The sequence below is a fragment of the Triturus cristatus genome, chromosome 3_2 (genome assembly GCF_964204655.1).
Source record: "Triturus cristatus chromosome 3_2, aTriCri1.1, whole genome shotgun sequence".
Lineage (NCBI taxonomy): Eukaryota > Metazoa > Chordata > Amphibia > Caudata > Salamandridae > Triturus > Triturus cristatus.
In genome coordinates, this window is record NC_140584.1 from 485,993,565 (window position 1) to 486,010,457 (window position 16,893).

Genomic DNA, 16,893 nt, shown 5'->3' on the forward strand with positions numbered 1-16,893 from the left:
GGGTCTGAGAGGTGTGTGTGGCTCCAGAGGGGCAGGGTGAGTCAGCGCTGGGCTGAATAGGACATCTGAGCGGGGAGTTGTGGGAGGGATAATCCCCAGACTCTGAATAAGTTGGTGTCTTCCCTGGTGAATGCTGGCTACGCCCTCCTGTGGTGTGTCTGATCACATAGCCCCCACCTGACAAAGGAGAAGAGGAGCTTGCAAACCAAAGTGCTCCAAATCCCCCCTGAACCAGTTGCATCTGGTTCCCCCATGCCCTGCACTGCAGACAAAGAATTATGTAGTATAAATATAGGGGTTGTGACCCCATGATGTTGTTCAGTTCCTGTTCCGGTGTGCTGTTCCTGACGGAGGGGGCTTGCTGCTGCTGCTGGGGCCCAGGAGGAACCGCCATGGAGGCTGCCTCCCTGCTGGAGGGCCCTGTGTGCTGGCCTCCCTGGACCCAGCTATGCCCCTGAAACTCTCTTGGACTTTTTGATAAGGAGCTGTGGCTCCTAGCCCCTGTGAGCGCTATCTTTGAGTTTTGCCTCTAGCGCCCGGGAGCGCTATCTTTTAATTGCCCATCTAATAAGGTGCGTGGGCTTCGCTGCGTGTAGCTGCAGCCCTTTTAGAGGGAATCCCCAGCGTAGGGATAACCCCCGCTCACAAGTGTGTTTTTGTGGCGGGTGCCCACCCCGCATCATTTGCCGTCTGTGGAGTTCACCGCCACGGCCCGAGCTGCAAATGGAAGTGAGGCGCGTCCACCTGCCTGTGGGCGGGGCCCCACGGACGGATGGAGGCGGAGGGGGCCCAAGGCACATTGTCGGTGCCTGCCCCCGCCGCACGAGTGGAAGCGCCGCCGAAGCCTCCCCAGCGAGGGGGATGACCAGAGTGTGAGCCCGACGTGGCACCTTGTGGAGCCGGTCCTGCAGCATGAGGAGAGCCTCCCCAGACCGATCTCGGCACCGTGATGGTGTTGGTGCTGAGCGGACTGCTCCAACAATGGGGGCATATGGCTGGTGAGGGCCCAGAGGGGCCCGTGTCCCCCTACATGTCGAGGCACAATATCGGTGCCATTTTCCTGAGCGGCCCCCGCCTGATAGGGGGCCGCTCCAACGTTGGGGGCCATTGGTAGTCAGTATCATCATAGTAAAACAATAGGCATCAATGGAGAAAGCAGTTAGGAAAAGCGTCACATCAGTAACACAATCTGGACATGTTATAGGCTATGTGTTCTCAGCTGGATAATATCATATAGAACAGAACAGACCGTCCTCCAGGCAGACCCACTCCCCAGTGTCCAACCAGCCAACATTGAGCGGCTAAGATCTAAACTCATTCAAATGTCCACCCATGTATCACACCCTGGAGTCTGCATAAGGGACATCCTGTGAGGAGAAAGTAAAACAAAGAATACAGGTGAGGTGTGAGGCCAATCACTTCAGCCTACGCCCTCAGGGACTATGCTGTGTTGTAGCGGCCCCCAAATGTCTTTAGGACGCGAAGTCCCAGGCAGGAGACCGGCCTATACCTCGTAATTCGTATTACAATAAGCCAGGCTGCGCAGCCAGCCTGCCAAGGTGGGAGCGGTTCTGCGACCCCATAATAGAGCAATTTCCCATTAAGCTAAAAGCAAACTGAGGGATGTAAAGTGTCTGACATTTTTGGGAAAGTTCACCGTGTATCCCAGCAGCGCTACTTCCGGTATGGGGGTAAGGGTCAGCTTCATCATGGCTCCTTGTGTGTTGTGTACTTCCTCTCAGTATGTGTGGAGCTTCGGGCAAGTCCATGTAAGGTGGGCAGAATCAGCATGTGGGGCTGCGCACTTGCGGCACGTGTGCGGCCTGCTTGGGTCTATTCTGTGTGCTTTGGCTGGGGTGAAATACATGCGGCGCAGAAACTTGTAATGCAGCAGCTTATGTCTACTGTTTAGTGAGACGTCCAGTGTTATTGCGCAGCACTTAGCCCACTGATTGTCCTTGATGGGATGGCCCAGATCTATCTCCCAATCCATGCGGATCTCATCGTCATGGACGGGACGCAAGGATGTGCAGGCTTTATATAATTTAGAGATGAGTTGTGTCCCAGTAGGGCTTTCTATTATTAGTGTTAGGGGCAGGAATGATTCTGGCTCTAGGGGGAAACCAGGCAGCGCAGCGCAGAGCGGATCCGATTGAGTACAAAGCTGTCCATAAAGGTGACGGCATGGAAGCGGATATCTTCCGATGGGGAGAAAATGTGCCCCTCAGGGTATAGATCCCAAAAGGCAGTGATGTCAAATTTGGCTAAGGTGCGCTGGATCAACTTTTCTCCGGTGATTGGAAGCCAACGAGCATTTGGGACAGGTAGGGCGGAGGAGTACAGTGTGGGAGCAGCAGTGACCCAACGTAGCTTTTCCCTGGCCCAGCAGGTGGTGGAGACTCTGTGCATGTCAGTAGGATCTCTGGGAACTCCCTTGGGCAGTATGGTCGACAACTAGTCGGGAAGGGCAAAATCTGACTCCTGATGAAGATAGGGGATCCGTGCGTCCGGGTGAAACCATGCGTAGGCATAGCAGCATTGGGCTATTAAATAATACAGTTGGAAATCTGGTACGCCGTATCCGCCTAGGGTAAGAATTTGCCAGCGAAAGCGAGCCTGTTTGCCCCCCATACCAGCCTAACAAGAAGCTTACGCAATTGCAGAAAGAACCCATTTGTGAGGGGGATAGGAATATTATTGAAAAAATACAAAAATGTGGGCAGTACTATCATCTTAAGAATTGAGACCCAACCAGCAATGGACAAGGGCAAGTGCAACCATAGCTCAATGTGAGATTCAAGAGTGGTGATTGCTTGACCATAATTGAGGCGAAGTATCTGGTCAGTGTTTAGATGTATATGAATGCCTGAATATTTGACAGATTCAGTGCACCATTCCAGAGGGAATTCACACTCCCAGGGGATTGTACTGGGGGTTAACGGGAAGATCACTGACTTATGCCAGTTGATACCTAAACCGGAGAAGAGACCAAACCAGAGTATTTCTCTGATGAGGGGCTCTAGGTTAACCCGAGGATCCCTCACGTAGAGGATGGTATCATCCGCATATAGGGAAATTAGGAGGGGGCCAGAGTTAAATTGTAAGCCTCTTTGTAGATGCCGTTCCTGAAAGTGACAGACCAGAGGGTCCATGGCCAATATAAATAGCAGGGGCGAAAGAGGACAGCTCTGTCGTGTGCTGCGGGAGAGGGAGATTAGACGGGACAGGGTTCCGTTGATGCGGAGCCAAGCTGTAGGACGGCTGTATAGTAGGGCAATGGTGGCTACAAAGCCAATTGGCATGCCCATGCCATGCATTATCGAGAGAAAGAAGGGCCATTCTAAAGAATCAAAAACCTTCTCTGTGTCCAATAGGATGGCAGCTGCCGGGACCGCAGGACTGATTCTATGGAGGACTGAGAAGAGTGTCCTTAGGTTCAAGGAAATGGAGCGGTGAGAAACGAAGCCAGATTGGGCCGGTGATATGATGAATTCCATCAACTGGGAGACGCGATTTGCAATGATTTTAGCTAATATTTTGTAGTCTAAGTTTAAAAGAGATAGGGGCCTGTAGGAACCACATAACGTTGAATCTTTTCCAGGTTTGGCGAGAAGGATCACCACCACTTCCCTTAGCGTGGGGGCAGTATTTGCTTCTCTAGGGCTTCCGCATAAACCTCAATCAGCTGCGAGGCCAGCAGATCTTTATACGTCTTATAAAAGTCTCCCATGAAGCCATCTAAACCTGGGGCGGAGGAGCATCGGAGGGTGGCTATGGCCCCAAGCACCTCGGTTTCAGTTATTGGTTCAGCGAGGAAGTCTTGCATGTCCTTTTCCAAATATACCAATGCAATTTCCGACAAATAAGCGTCCTGTGCCGAAGGTGGAGTACAAGGCCGTGAAATAATCTAGGAACTCCTCGCAGATCTCTGAAGTGGCAGTGAGTGAGTGAGTGTCTGAGCCGAAGAAGAGTGTACCTCAGTGATGCAAGCTTTACTGTATGGAGGCCACAGCATCTGTGCCAAACCCCTGCCCGGTTGTTCACCCTCTCCGTACCGCCTAGCTGTTTGATATTTACCTAAGTAAAGGATCTCACGGTCCGCGGCGTCACGAAATTCGATCAGAAGAGCTGGTCGACGATCTGTTGGGGTGAAGACTGAGGAGTGCAATATAGCGTCATCCAAGTCAGCGAGTTTGCGTTCAATACGGGAGTTTCGGGTGCGAAGACTTTTCAGCACACCAGAGTGCTTTGCGATACACACGCCCCTTATGTATGCCTTAAAGCCTTCCCAAAGGACCCCCCACGAGTCCACTGACCCAGTGCTTATAGTGAAGTAATCTTCTATTGCTTCGCGCACTTCTTCTTTAAAAAGATCATCCTGGAGCGCACGGCTAGGGACGCGCCATTGGCATTCAAATCTCTCTGGACGGGGGATCTTCAGACGGAGCTGAACCGGAGAGTGGTCAGAGTAAGTTCTGGGAAGCATCTCAAGAGCCTGGAAACAAGTTGGAAATAGCCGGGGAAACTAGCCAAAAGTCAATTCTTGTCCAGGTGTTATGTTGACCCGCATAATGTGTATAGTCAGTGCGTGAGTGATTGCACTGGTGCCAGATGTCTATTAGGGAAAGCTGCTCACAGAGGGCCATGAGAGCGCGTCGAGAACGTGGTTTGGTGTCCGGGGTGGAGGCTGTGCTATCTAATGCAGGATTGAGGAGTAAATTGAAATCCCCCCATCAAGAGCAGGCAGGGATCCAGTTTTAGTAGCTGGGCCTGTAGTGCGTGATAGAATTCAGGTGAATCAGTGTTTGGGGTGTAAACACACACCAATGCCACCCTATGTCCCATGAGAGATCCCGTGACAATAACGTACCTGCCTTCCCTGTCCCTGACAACTGAGCCTAAGCTAAAGGGGACTTGTTTGTGTATGAGTATGGCTGTACCCCTGGCATAGTTGCTAAAGTTGGCAAAGTACCGGTGTGTGCCCAAACTGGCAGCAAATTGGATTGAATTAGTCTGAGGTATGTGCGTTTCTTGTATATAAGCCACATCCACATTATGTCTGATGAAATAATGAAGAGCATGCCTCCTTTTATGGTTGTTGTTTAGGCCCCTGACGTTTCAATCCCGAAGGACTGTCTACATTACCCATCTGTGTCATTGGGAGTGTATTTTAAACATGTAATGTAAATGCAACAATGAAAACAATAATATTGCGACAGTGAGCATGCCTGCATCCAAATATGAATGACTGTGCTAAAGTCCCGGGATCTACCATGTAACAGATCAGCGGTACCCCCTCCACCTCCTACCCAGCCTCTTCTATAAGGGAAAGAGGCATACCCCCAGTCGTCTTAAGACGTATATTAATATACCAATCAACTTTGTACTAAAATGGTAGAAACCCTAACGAGTTATATGCAAGTCCCAAGAGAAAAAAAAAACAAAGGTGTACACCACGGGGGTGGGGTTGGTGGCAACACCACACCAGTTAAGCAGACATTAGAAACATACTGATGAACTGAACATTACTATCCCTATTTATGAATGTTATTAGACAGTCTCCTGCAGGGTGGTGCGATCAGCCAGTGCCCACACTGGAAGAGTTCCATGCTGGCATTGGAGCACTTACCCAAGGGCGAGTGGGCATTATTCTGCTTGTAGGTGCGGCAGAACTCCTGTATCTCCGTCAGAGTGTCGAAAATGTGTGAGCGGCCGTTAATGTCGACCCTCAACCTCGCTGGGTAGAGCATGCCATACCTCATGCCTAAGTTCCGGAGAGTGGCCTTGACCCCGTTGAACTTGCTGCGGGCTTCCTGGACCAAGAGCTTGAAGTCTGGATAGAGCGCAATTATGGAGCCCTGCCAATCGGTGTCACCCTTTTCCTTGGCGAGGCGCAGAGCAGTGTCTCGGTCGCGGAAGTTCATTATGCAGGCAATGATGGGCCGTGGGGTAAGGCCTGGATTTGGCCTGGGGCCCAAAGAGCGGTGGGCACGTTCTATCACGAAACCTGGAGTGAAGGACTGCCTGCCAAACATGTCTGCAAGCAGAGTCTCGACAAAGAGATCTAGGCGGCCCATTGACGCAGATTCTAGGACCCCTAGGATGCGAATGTTATTGCGCTGACTGCGCGCCTCGAGGTCTTCGTTCTTCATGACCATGTCTTTAAGAATGCATTCCATTCGTTCCAGCCGTTTAAGGGATTGCCCCGTTCCGTCCTCGATGTCGGAGATCCGTGCCTCCGCCACGTCAAGGCGCCGATCATGTACTTGGAGTTTGGCCCCCATGTCTTCCAGGCGTTTATCCAGTGCGTTAAAAGGTCCATCAAGCGCAGGGAATCCTGCTTTCATTTCCAGGAGCAGCATAGATGTCTGCGCACTTAGGGCATCTGTTCCGTCTGCACCCAAGCTATTCTCTGCCATGGTGGGTTCATCGCCACGTCCTTGTTCTACAATTTTTTCAAACTGCAGGGTCTTTTGCTTAGGCACCTTATGGCTCATGCCGCCGCAGGGTCCAGTTGTGGAGGCTATAGTGTCACTAGGCGGTCCCTCATGCGTTGATTAGGCTTGAGTGAAAGGGCACCAGTGTGGGATGATATTGAAGTCCGCTGGGCCAGAGGCAAGACCACTTTTAGTGGCTGGCCTGTACCGATGAAGAAGCAAATGGTGGGGGAGTGTTTGCTGACAGAGCGGGCCCAGCGGAGCCGCTGCGGCGCCGATGCGCCTGGAGCAGTAGTGCAGTAGGGAAAGCAGGTTCTACCACCCCCCCCCCTGTGCATCAGCGTCCACAGGCCAAGGAGATATGCAGGCAAGCTGGAGCGGGGCTAGGCCAAGAAAGCAGGCCGCGTCAGCGCTGCTGACCGAGGAACTGGGGCGACGTGCAGGGCGCCGTACTTCAAGGCGCAACGCGGCTGATCCAGTGCGGTGTTACATCACCAGCAGCAGACTTAATGAGGGGAGCACGCTATCAAAGTGGCGCCGCTGCCACTGTCCATCAACTCTTCACCAGTGACACAGCGTAGCAGAAGGCAGTCCGAAGAAGGCAGGTACTGACGGGGAGATTTCAATGGCGGCGCCGGGGGGATGGCAAAGGCCCAGGCTGCTCCCGCAATTGCAAGGCCTCAGGTCGGCCAGCCGCCCTCCTGTGCTGGGGAGTCGCCAGGCAGCAGAAGTGGCCACTCCGCCCGCACCCTCCTAAAGCGCGGTCGTTTCTGCCCAGGCTCACCGCAGGCCCTGACTCCACGGGCTGATTAACATGAGGGTCAGAGGGTGCAGGCCCACTCAGCCGAACCGGCTGGGATGCGGCGGCGGATAGACGGACCCACGAGGGGGGAGGGAGATACCAACCACCCCACGCGCCCAGCGGACTCACCTCCCGCCACAGCAGAAGCACAGCCCAGGCATCCAGCCCCAACGGGCGTCTCTGTTTCGGGCAGGCCGTGATGGGACAGCAGGGTCTCCGGCGTGGGCGCGCTCCTTCTACCGGCACCTGAGTCGATCGGAGCCATGCCGCGCTTGAAGTAAATCACCATCTGCGCATATTTACATGGACCCCGCACGGTAGGGCACCAATCGGAGCCAAGTGTAGCAGCGGATGTGCATTTAAGAGCGGGATATCGTCACCGGTCTGCATGCAACTGGCAGAGCTTCAACACCGCACGGCCATATTGGTCGGCGGCTGGGCCACGCCCCCATTTTTTATTAACTTTTACTCACTTCCTTCATTACACCCTGCTAACCATCACCTAAACCATACAGCTAACACTGAGATATTCCTTCAGTTGCCACCTAAGAGCTCCTCTCAAAAATTTGTGAGAGTTGTAGCCCACACCACTAACTCACCTGTTAATGGTGTAAGGAAGAACCCAATGATGAAGCATGCCTCCTTTGGGTGGGTGAGGGGTTTCGTCCTAAAAACAGATTTTGTTTTTTATTTTTCTCTTTGTATCTTTATTTTCTTTTTATTCTCTCTCAAAGTGGGAAAGTGGGAGAGGTGTGGCGCAGCGAGTGGGAGAGGTGTGGTGCAGTGGCCAGAGCGGCTGACTCCTGGAGCACAGGGTTCACGGTTCGATCCCCGGCACCAGTGGCAGCTCAGCTCAGATTCATGTGACTGAGCAATGTCTCACTTAATCTCCCCGACAGCCCCCAGCTCCATGAAACCCTCAAGGGGGTTATATGTTCGCGTTTTACAAATGGGAATTGTTATTATTATTATTATTATTATCTCAGAGGCATATAGAGTATTGAGGTGTTCTTGTGAAGTATTGCCACATATAGACCCACTGTGTATTTTGTGTGTTGTGTTATTGTTGGGAGTTACACAGTTGGGGTCTTTAAGTGCTCCCTTGTGATCCATTTTGTGAGAGCAAAAGGCTTTTTGACAGGCTGAAATGGCAGTTTAATGCTGCACACACAGGCACGATGGCAGGCCTGAGACATGTTTAAAAGGCTACCTGAGTGGGTGGCCCAATGAGCACTGCAGGCCCACTAGTAGCGTTCAATTTACAGGCCCTGGGTACATGTAGTATCACTTTACCGGGGACTTACCAGTAAATTCTGTGTGCTAATTGGGTGTAAGCCAATTTTAATGTTTAAAGGAGAGAGCACAAGCACTTTAGCACGGGTAAACTGCGCAGAGTCCTGACATCCAACAAAAACGGATTTAGAGAACAAGAGGGGTGAATTCAAAATGTTTGGGGTTGACCCTGCAGAGAGGGCCAAGTCCAACAATCTCCGACGATCAACACCCTAAAAATAACTCCATGGATGGTATGTGTTTTTATTAACTACGTGATAAACGGTGACATATAGAGTAACAGTTAACAAAAAAAGGGGGGAATTAGAGGTTTAGGAGTTTAGGTTCACCCTCCATTTTGTACATAGATCAAAAAACAACCTGAACGAACAGGTAAAAAGAACCTAACCTGAGGGCGTCGGAAAAACAATTGGATTCCGAAAGTCACCAGAACAAGGAAGAAAGGGGCAAAACTTTTCCTTTCTTGAGTCCCCTCACTCACCAGGGTTTCCCCACGGTGACATGCTTCATCATTGGGGTCCTCTCAGTCCTCTACGGGCTGAGGCGTGCTGCAACTTGCGGATTACGTAGGAGCACTTAACTGTTCGTTCAGGTTGTTTTTTGATCTATATAGAGTAACAGCTCATGACATCTGTACATATTAAGCTGGTATCACAGCTCAGTGCAGTAATGTAGGTCATGTGTTGTAATAGAAATGTTGTGGAATTCAACTCTACAAAGGCTGGCTCAACCTCTAAAACATTCAAGATCTGGATAGTGACTACATTCAAGTCTAGAACACCTACTCTCAGCCGCAATTCATTTTGCGCCAATATAATATGCTAAGCAACTGTGCATAAACAATATTATGATGAAGCATTAAGTCATTATAACTCCTCACTTCTGAAAATAAAATATGTTATACTCTATAAATTTGTCTTGAAAGCCGTAGTATGTCTTGCACCGGGTACAAGACAAAGACATCACGGTGAATAAAATGCAATAGAAATAGTGATGCTAATTTTGTACAGTGGTGAGTCGACCCCAGGTATTTGAAGCTACATTTATGGTAATAGCAGCTGGGATATGTTTTAATGTCTATGTCTTTCTATTGGGCTGTCTGTCTGGAGTAGATAAACATTATACAAGCGGGCAAGTTATTGAAAAGAGATGCATTAATGCACACTTTAGTCAAACGGTCTCCTTCAGATTCCTCTGAGCACCAACATATGGTGGGAGAGCAGCTGTCTCAATGCCTGGCGAGATTTCAACCCATCTGTGCTGAGTCTAAAGAAGTTATGTATAGAAACACATTCCCAGGGGGACTTCATGATTAATCAGCAGTGCCTCCTTGGGCGTACTTCAGGAGTGAGGAATGTGAAGCAAAGCTCTCACTTGAGTCCCAAAGGATCACACTTCTCGGCAAAGCTGGACTCAGTGAACAGACTCTGACATTTTACTTTCATATTCGATATGCAGAAAATGTACTTGGAGATGATCATAAAGTATATAAGTGCAACTTTATTTTGAAGTCCTAAAATGGAAGATGCTGAAGACCCTCCACTTCAAGAAACAACTCAGCAAAAGTACCCACATAGATTGCTTCTGCACAAGGACTGAAGTAAACTTAAAAGTGATGGATGGAATGCTTGGATTAATCTCAGCCAATGGTAATTCTCCCGGGCTGCATCCCAGTGCATCGTTTTCTTTGCTGACAATGCCACCCCAAATTAGACCCAGCTATATGTCAATCAGCCTTGACCCTGATCCAAAAGGAAAAGTCCAGCTTGAATTGCCAAGCCAGGTCCTCTTTGCACCAGAACACAAGCAACCCAAACCTGGCTTTGCCCCAGCTGGGACGCTTTAGTCGGGTGCGGCTTGGTTCTAGTGGTAAAGTGAGCACAGGACCCACATCTAGGCGTACCTGTTGCATTTAAGGCATCACACTGAAGTAAACAAAAAAGTAACTGGGGATGCTTGAATTAATCTCAGTCTATGGTAATTACTCAAGGCTGCATGCCAATTCATCGTTTTTTTGCCCACAATGCCACATCAGATTAGACCCAGTTAGATGCTAATCAGCCTTGACTCTGCTTCAATAGGAACAGTCTAGCCTGAACTGCCAAGACAGGTCCTCTCTGAACCGGAACACAAGCACCCCAAGACCGGTTTCCCCCTAGTTGGGGCTCTTCAGGTGAATGTGGCTTGGTTCTAGTGGCAAAGTGAGGACAGGACCTGGACACACCCTGAGATTGGTATGTCTAGACTTGAGTCCTGTGCATGCTGTATCACTGGAAGTAAGCTATACCTGGCTGATGAGCCCTAACTAGGGTGTAACCAGTTCTAGTTTGAATGTGTTCCGGCTAGAGAGAACCTGGCTTCGCAGTCCGGGTTAGAATCTTCCCTTTGGAGCAGGGTCAATACTGATTTGCATGTAGCTGGGTCCAAACTGAGGTGGCATGGTGAGCAAAATAAAGATTGATTGGGAGACGGCCCAAATAACTACCAGTGGCTGAGTTTAATTCAAGCATTCTGTCCATCACTTTTTTAATATATTAATATTATTATTATATTAATATATTGCCACAAGGACGGCAGAGAGGAGAACCCTTATGGTTGTAAGCATTCCTCATTTATCCAGGCATGTAGCTCCTCCCTTTATTTGCACAAGTCTCTGTCGCTCTATTAGGCACTATATAAATACCTATACTTACATACATGGGACAACAAAGCAATGCAAACGTCGACTGAAAAGTGGAGAAAATTAACTACAGAACTCCAGGATAATATATGGAGATTATTAGGTGAAATTATGTGTTATTGATCTGGTTAAAACAATTCAGCAACAAAGATAATCCTTTGATGGTGCTGCTGAACAAAAAGATAGAAAGACCACATCGCTCAAACCGACTGAAATGAAAACTAGTAAGCGTAGGAAAGACAAGCTTATATGGAATCAATAGATTGGTAGCAGATAAATCCCCTTTAGACATATGCAGGGTCTGCATGGGTTAGACCCAGGCAAGGGCAGCAAAAAGAAAAGTGGCACACATTCATGAATTGCAAGGTGGGCCTTTTTGTAATAGTTTTGGTAGTAACTGAGGGCACATTTTAGTGAATATCTGTGGCAAGTTGTGCACTTGAAAGCACATTGGGCCACTGTCATTGTGCAAAAAGCAGGTATGAGTTTAAGACACCTCTACAGAAGCGGTGGAGATTAGTCACTGTTCAGAATTTTGGAGGTGAAACCAGCCCACCTAAGCCAGACATCCGGCACGCATAGACCCAGAAAACCACCCCACACAGGCGTTTGGTCCAGCCCTGCTGGGATTGCCCTATCGTGAAGAAGGCGAACAGGGAAAAGGGAAACCAATTAACTGTACAATTCACATGACAAAAGTCAACTTCGAGTGAAAGCAGTAAAATTGTTATGAACCAGAGAATGTGACAAGCTGCTATAAATTAAGGTTGGTGCTTACATTTTGGAAAGGGGACAAGGAATATGAGTAAGATTTGAAAGGGGCGTTATGAGCTCTTCACAGGGTTCGCCAAGGGGCAATGCACTGCCTGGTAAGTATATTTCTGTGTACAGCATAGCTAATGATGCGACATATTCATAGGATATGCATTAGCAGGTTCGTGCAGTCTTTTACCGAGAGTAACTATGTAGGAAGCACGTGTACTTCCTGTGGCGTTTCATTTGTGATCGAGTGCTGTGCATCACCATAGCGATCATACGCAGGACACCCCTGCCCAACCAGCTGCGAGCAGTGTGAGGCTTCGGTATGGATCCGAAGTGCTATGCAGATGCTGCAGTATTGTCCATTACAATGTGTGCGACTTGCACATTCATGGGATGTACGTGTTTTGCGCTCTCCTATATGTATCATGTCAGAGAATGGTATGACGGTCCATGGCTGCAAGCTATGAAGCCACCATCATGTGAGAAACAGGCCCGGGCCGGCCACAGAGGGCAGTTCTCATGAAGTGCAGTTGTACACCAGGTTCTGCAAGGTGTGAGCTCTGCGGTATGACTCGCACGGTTGCTTCTGACAGATGTGTGTGGTAGGGCGCAGACAGTGGTTTTCGTGATATACCAGCTGCTTCCGCAGGTGCTCTTGCTGAAACAGAAGACAGCCAGTGCACTGCAGGGCGTCGCTGCAAGGTGCTCAGGCCCTAGGAATCAAAGAGCCAGCAGAATCCTGCCGCTGCTTACTCAGACATTAGTGCTTCCATTTCAGGCCCGTGTGAGTTTGGGATGAGCTTACCTCATGTACACAAATAATTCTTTCAAGCAAGCAAGCAAGCTACAGGTGGGAGCCTGGTCAATGCACCAGCACCTCTGAGGGAAGTGCGGGGCCAGCAATGTTTACAGAAGGCAGGCGCCATCCCTACGATATCACCTGGAGCGTGACCCAAGAAAGGTGCCACTTCCTCCTTACCAGTGGTGGCATACGAGTGCCCCCTTTAGGAGATTTTACGCAGTATGTCATCCATCTGGTCACAATTTACTTAAAGATCAGCCCTGCTGGGGAATTATTACTTAATCAGCAGAGAGACACAGGGGATCTTTTCTTCAATACCAGTATGCCTCCTCTAAAAGCACACAGGGCATTAGATGCCATTATTTGTCTGTAACTTTGAAATTGGCAAAGGATGCAATGTTAATGATCATTATTTTTAACAATAGTAAACTTAATAGCAGTGGCGGCTCGCCGAGGGAGTGCTGCAGGGCGGTGAGGAGGGGCGGGGAACGGGCAGGGTCGGTGTAGTGAACTCCGGACTACAGCGGAACGGAGTCAAGTAAATAAATAGATAAATAAAACAATTTACATTGTGCGCGCTGCATCGCCAAGTATTTTTGGTCCATAATCCCCCTAACAGACCTCTGTATTTTCTACCAATAGGTGCAGCTTTGCACCAGCTGCTCTTCAAAATAACATACAAATTCATTAAATGCACAGAACCAAGAATTGAATTGCCTGGCACTCGGCCTTTCCCTCATTATTTTAGCTTTTAACCTGAAAGAACTGCAGCATTGTAAGAAATGGGTTATTTGTGGAAGGGCGGTAGAAGCCCCACTATAGTAACAACAACAATCCTTGTCAGGGTGAACCACAAAAACCACTAACTTAACTTGTGCTTAACCCTCTGGTTAAAAGTCATGTTTAACTTAGAGGCAATATGTAAAGTATTTATGCAGAACACAAATCGTTATAAAGTGAAAAAGCAACACCAGGAAAATTCCAAACCAATTTAGAAAAATAGGGTAAATGCTAATAAATAAAATATCAGAGTGCCAAAAATCAGTAGACCCAGAGATATCAAATTTTAAAGTTTTTAATGAAAATAGTGCCATGAAGCATAGATCACCAATCGTGGTAATCTTGTCATGCTGGACCAGGAAAAAGTCACAACTGAGGCTTACTACGATGGAAAACTGGTCAAATGCAGGGACCATGTTACTCCTAGTGAAGAGTTACCTTCTCAAGTCCGGCATGAAGATTTCCATTCACATTGGACGAGGCCATGAGGAGGAAGTTTTCAGGGCGAAGAGCTGGCAGGTTGAGTGTCATGGGCGGTAATTGCTGTAGTTTGAAGTGCTTGTTACTGCAGCTTCGTGTTGGTGATTGCAGAGGGCTGTAGCTGCTGTAGCGCAAAGTGAAAGTCTTTTGTTGCCAGTCATCCCGGACGGTGTTTGTTGACACAAAGAGTAGGTCCTGCTGGAACTCTGTGCTGACGGTAACCGAAGGTAGTCTATCTGCAGTGCAGAGAGGTCACTTTGTGGGATGGGTGCGATGAGCTCAAACGTCATGATTTTCAACTTTTCTTCTGGACGAGGTCTCACTGATGCCAGCCAAGGGTGAGGGCACCTCTTGGGGATCAGGACTCACTCAGCAGAGCCAGCAGAAGGGATCTGGTCAGTTTGGCAGCTGCATGGAGGCCTCTGAAAGCTTGTTATGTCCTTGTAGCTCAAACGAGAGGTCAGCCAATTGAACCTTTGAGCCACTCTGGGTAACCTGGTATCAAGCCAAATGGGTCCAATCTTCCTTCTTCAGACAGCAAGGCAGTTGTTCCAGCAGCAATGCAGTGCTTTTGGTTGCAGGGCAGTCCATCTGAATCTTACACAGGTCCAGGAGTGTTCTGATGAGTGGTTCTGAGGTTGCACCTTTCATACATGGTGTCATACGTTCTATGAGGGAATCCATGGCCTAACCCCAAAACTGGTCCTGGTCAGTTCTTCCTTTGTTATCAGAGCATGGTACAGCTCCTCCGTAGCCATCCTGCCAGGAAGACCCTCTCCCAGCTACACCCATGTCTCATTATTTAGTGTCTCGGCCCCATAACCATTCTTGATGGGGGAATCATTAGCAGGCAGCCTTGAACTCCCAGATAGGCCTCAGAAACTTTGGAGCAGGAAAATGGCAACTTTCTAAAAGTGCCATTTTCAAAATTATAATCTAAAATTCAACTTTCCCATTAAAGTTGATTTTAAATTGCAATTCATTTAAGTGTAAACATCATATGTCTAACAGCTCTTTTCATAAGCAGATAGGTGCGAGGGACCCCAATGAAGGCAGGTCCTTGACATTATTAAGCAATGGAGCATCTTAATTATGAAGATCCTGTTTGTCAAGGCAGAATGCGCACAAATCCTACCTTTCTCGCTTGATTGGGAGAGAGCAACGGAACGTCTCTGTCCATGGACTCGATCACAGTTGTGTCTCCTTCACCAAAGGTTTGGGAAAGTGAGAGGGAAGAAATCACACTGTTGGTCTCAGGAAGTATGGTAGTCGTTTGGCCTTCAGCCGTAGCAGAGTCCTCAAAAACCTGCAGAGGATAGCAAATTAGAGTTAGGAGACATGAAACATGAGATGGATAACTTAACTGTGAAAACCTAGAGTTTTCCTAAGACAACTGCAGAGTCTGGCCTTGAATCAGCAGTCACTGGTGATAGTGCCCATTGCCATGTATGGTTCAGAAATAAGGAGACGGGCCTGTGTATGGGCCCCTGCAGCCATGTATGGTTAAAAAATAAAATGCCCCCCCTGTTTTTTGCCATTAAGAACATGCACTGGAATAATGTGTTGGCTCTACTCAGCTCCAGTTTATATAAACCGCAGAGTAAAGTATGTTTGTGATTGGGGGTTGGAACGTTATGTTACTGTAAGGATATACACCGCCAAAATCTGAACATTCACATCAACATTATTACAGAAAGTGTGTTATCATTCCACATTAAGCCACTGGTAGTAATTACAATTGGGATTTTCACTAATTTGAATGATGATAGGGGGGACTGTAAAGAGGAAGAAGAAAAGGAGTAAGTGTGAGCTGGACATCACAGCCTGACTCAGAGAGGAGGAGTTATGCTGTTTCACCAGCATATAATGGACCTGACCTAAAAAAATAAACTTAGAAAAACATGTGCATTTACTCCTCACCAAAAATAATAATAATAATTACTGGCAGTACACCTGGCAAGCTTCACCAGGCACAGGTTTCCATAGTACTACTGGGAATGTCAGGTGACGTGTCCCACAGGCTCCTGTCTCACTATGTGGAATTCATGTTTATTATTCTCCATGCCTGTACTACCCGAATGGCCATAAATAATCCAAACGCACACGAATGGGAAATATACAGTAGGTTTCACTGGTGTGGCAACAGGGCTAGTACAGAGTACAGTTCATGCGTGGATGAGTACTGGCTGGCAATCAGTCTAACATATCAGGCAAAGGAGAGAGTCATGAACACATAACATAGGCTTATAAACTGCGGGCTGGAAGGTGGAACATATTCATCAAGAATGCATCCCGCCAGTGCGAGAAGCAGAACTAGTCAAAAAAGCACAGGGCAATGATGCCGTCAGTCTAGACAATTGTGACGGGAGACCTGAAATGTCAAAGGAGACCAAGAACATTACCTGACCCCTACCCGGAAACCAAATTCTCCTACCAGCAGGAAAGGCAAAAGCAATACTGCCATCTCTGCCAGCCCTAACATCAGACATGCCGAATGCATTTGTTTCTCCGTTGCCTCAAATGCTCTCTTTCTTTTGATCCCATTGAAAAGCAATGTGATAAGAATTAGAACCATAACAACTGTCTTGACTATAAAGACTCTTGCCTCAGAAGGCTCCAGTTCGAACTCTGATGCTTTTATTTGGTACAAAATGTTGCAGCTAGTCTATTTGATGAAAAAAATTAGACTAATCACCAGCCGTGGTCCATGCAGGTAACAGCGGTGGGGCTGCTTAAGGGGAGATTTCAAGGGACCATGCCGAAGAAAAATTAAATAAATAATTTTCCCTCGGCATCGTCCCTCGAAATACCCCCATACCTGGCCCCACCTCCCCACCGCTGTTACCTGCACGGACCG

At 48.4% G+C, this 16,893-nt stretch overlaps 1 protein-coding gene across 3 annotated transcripts in view; it reads right to left on the bottom strand.

Moving 5' to 3' along the window:
• The window catches only part of TRIM66 (tripartite motif containing 66), a 743,368-nt gene that overhangs the window by 173,082 nt on the left and 553,393 nt on the right, over positions 1-16,893 (bottom strand). For all 3 annotated transcript variants that reach the window (XM_085648127.1, XM_085648126.1, XM_085648128.1), the window contains exon 10: positions 15,172-15,342. In XM_085648127.1, coding sequence (XP_085504253.1) covers positions 15,172-15,342 — 171 coding nt within the window. The remainder of the gene's footprint in view (positions 1-15,171; positions 15,343-16,893) is intronic.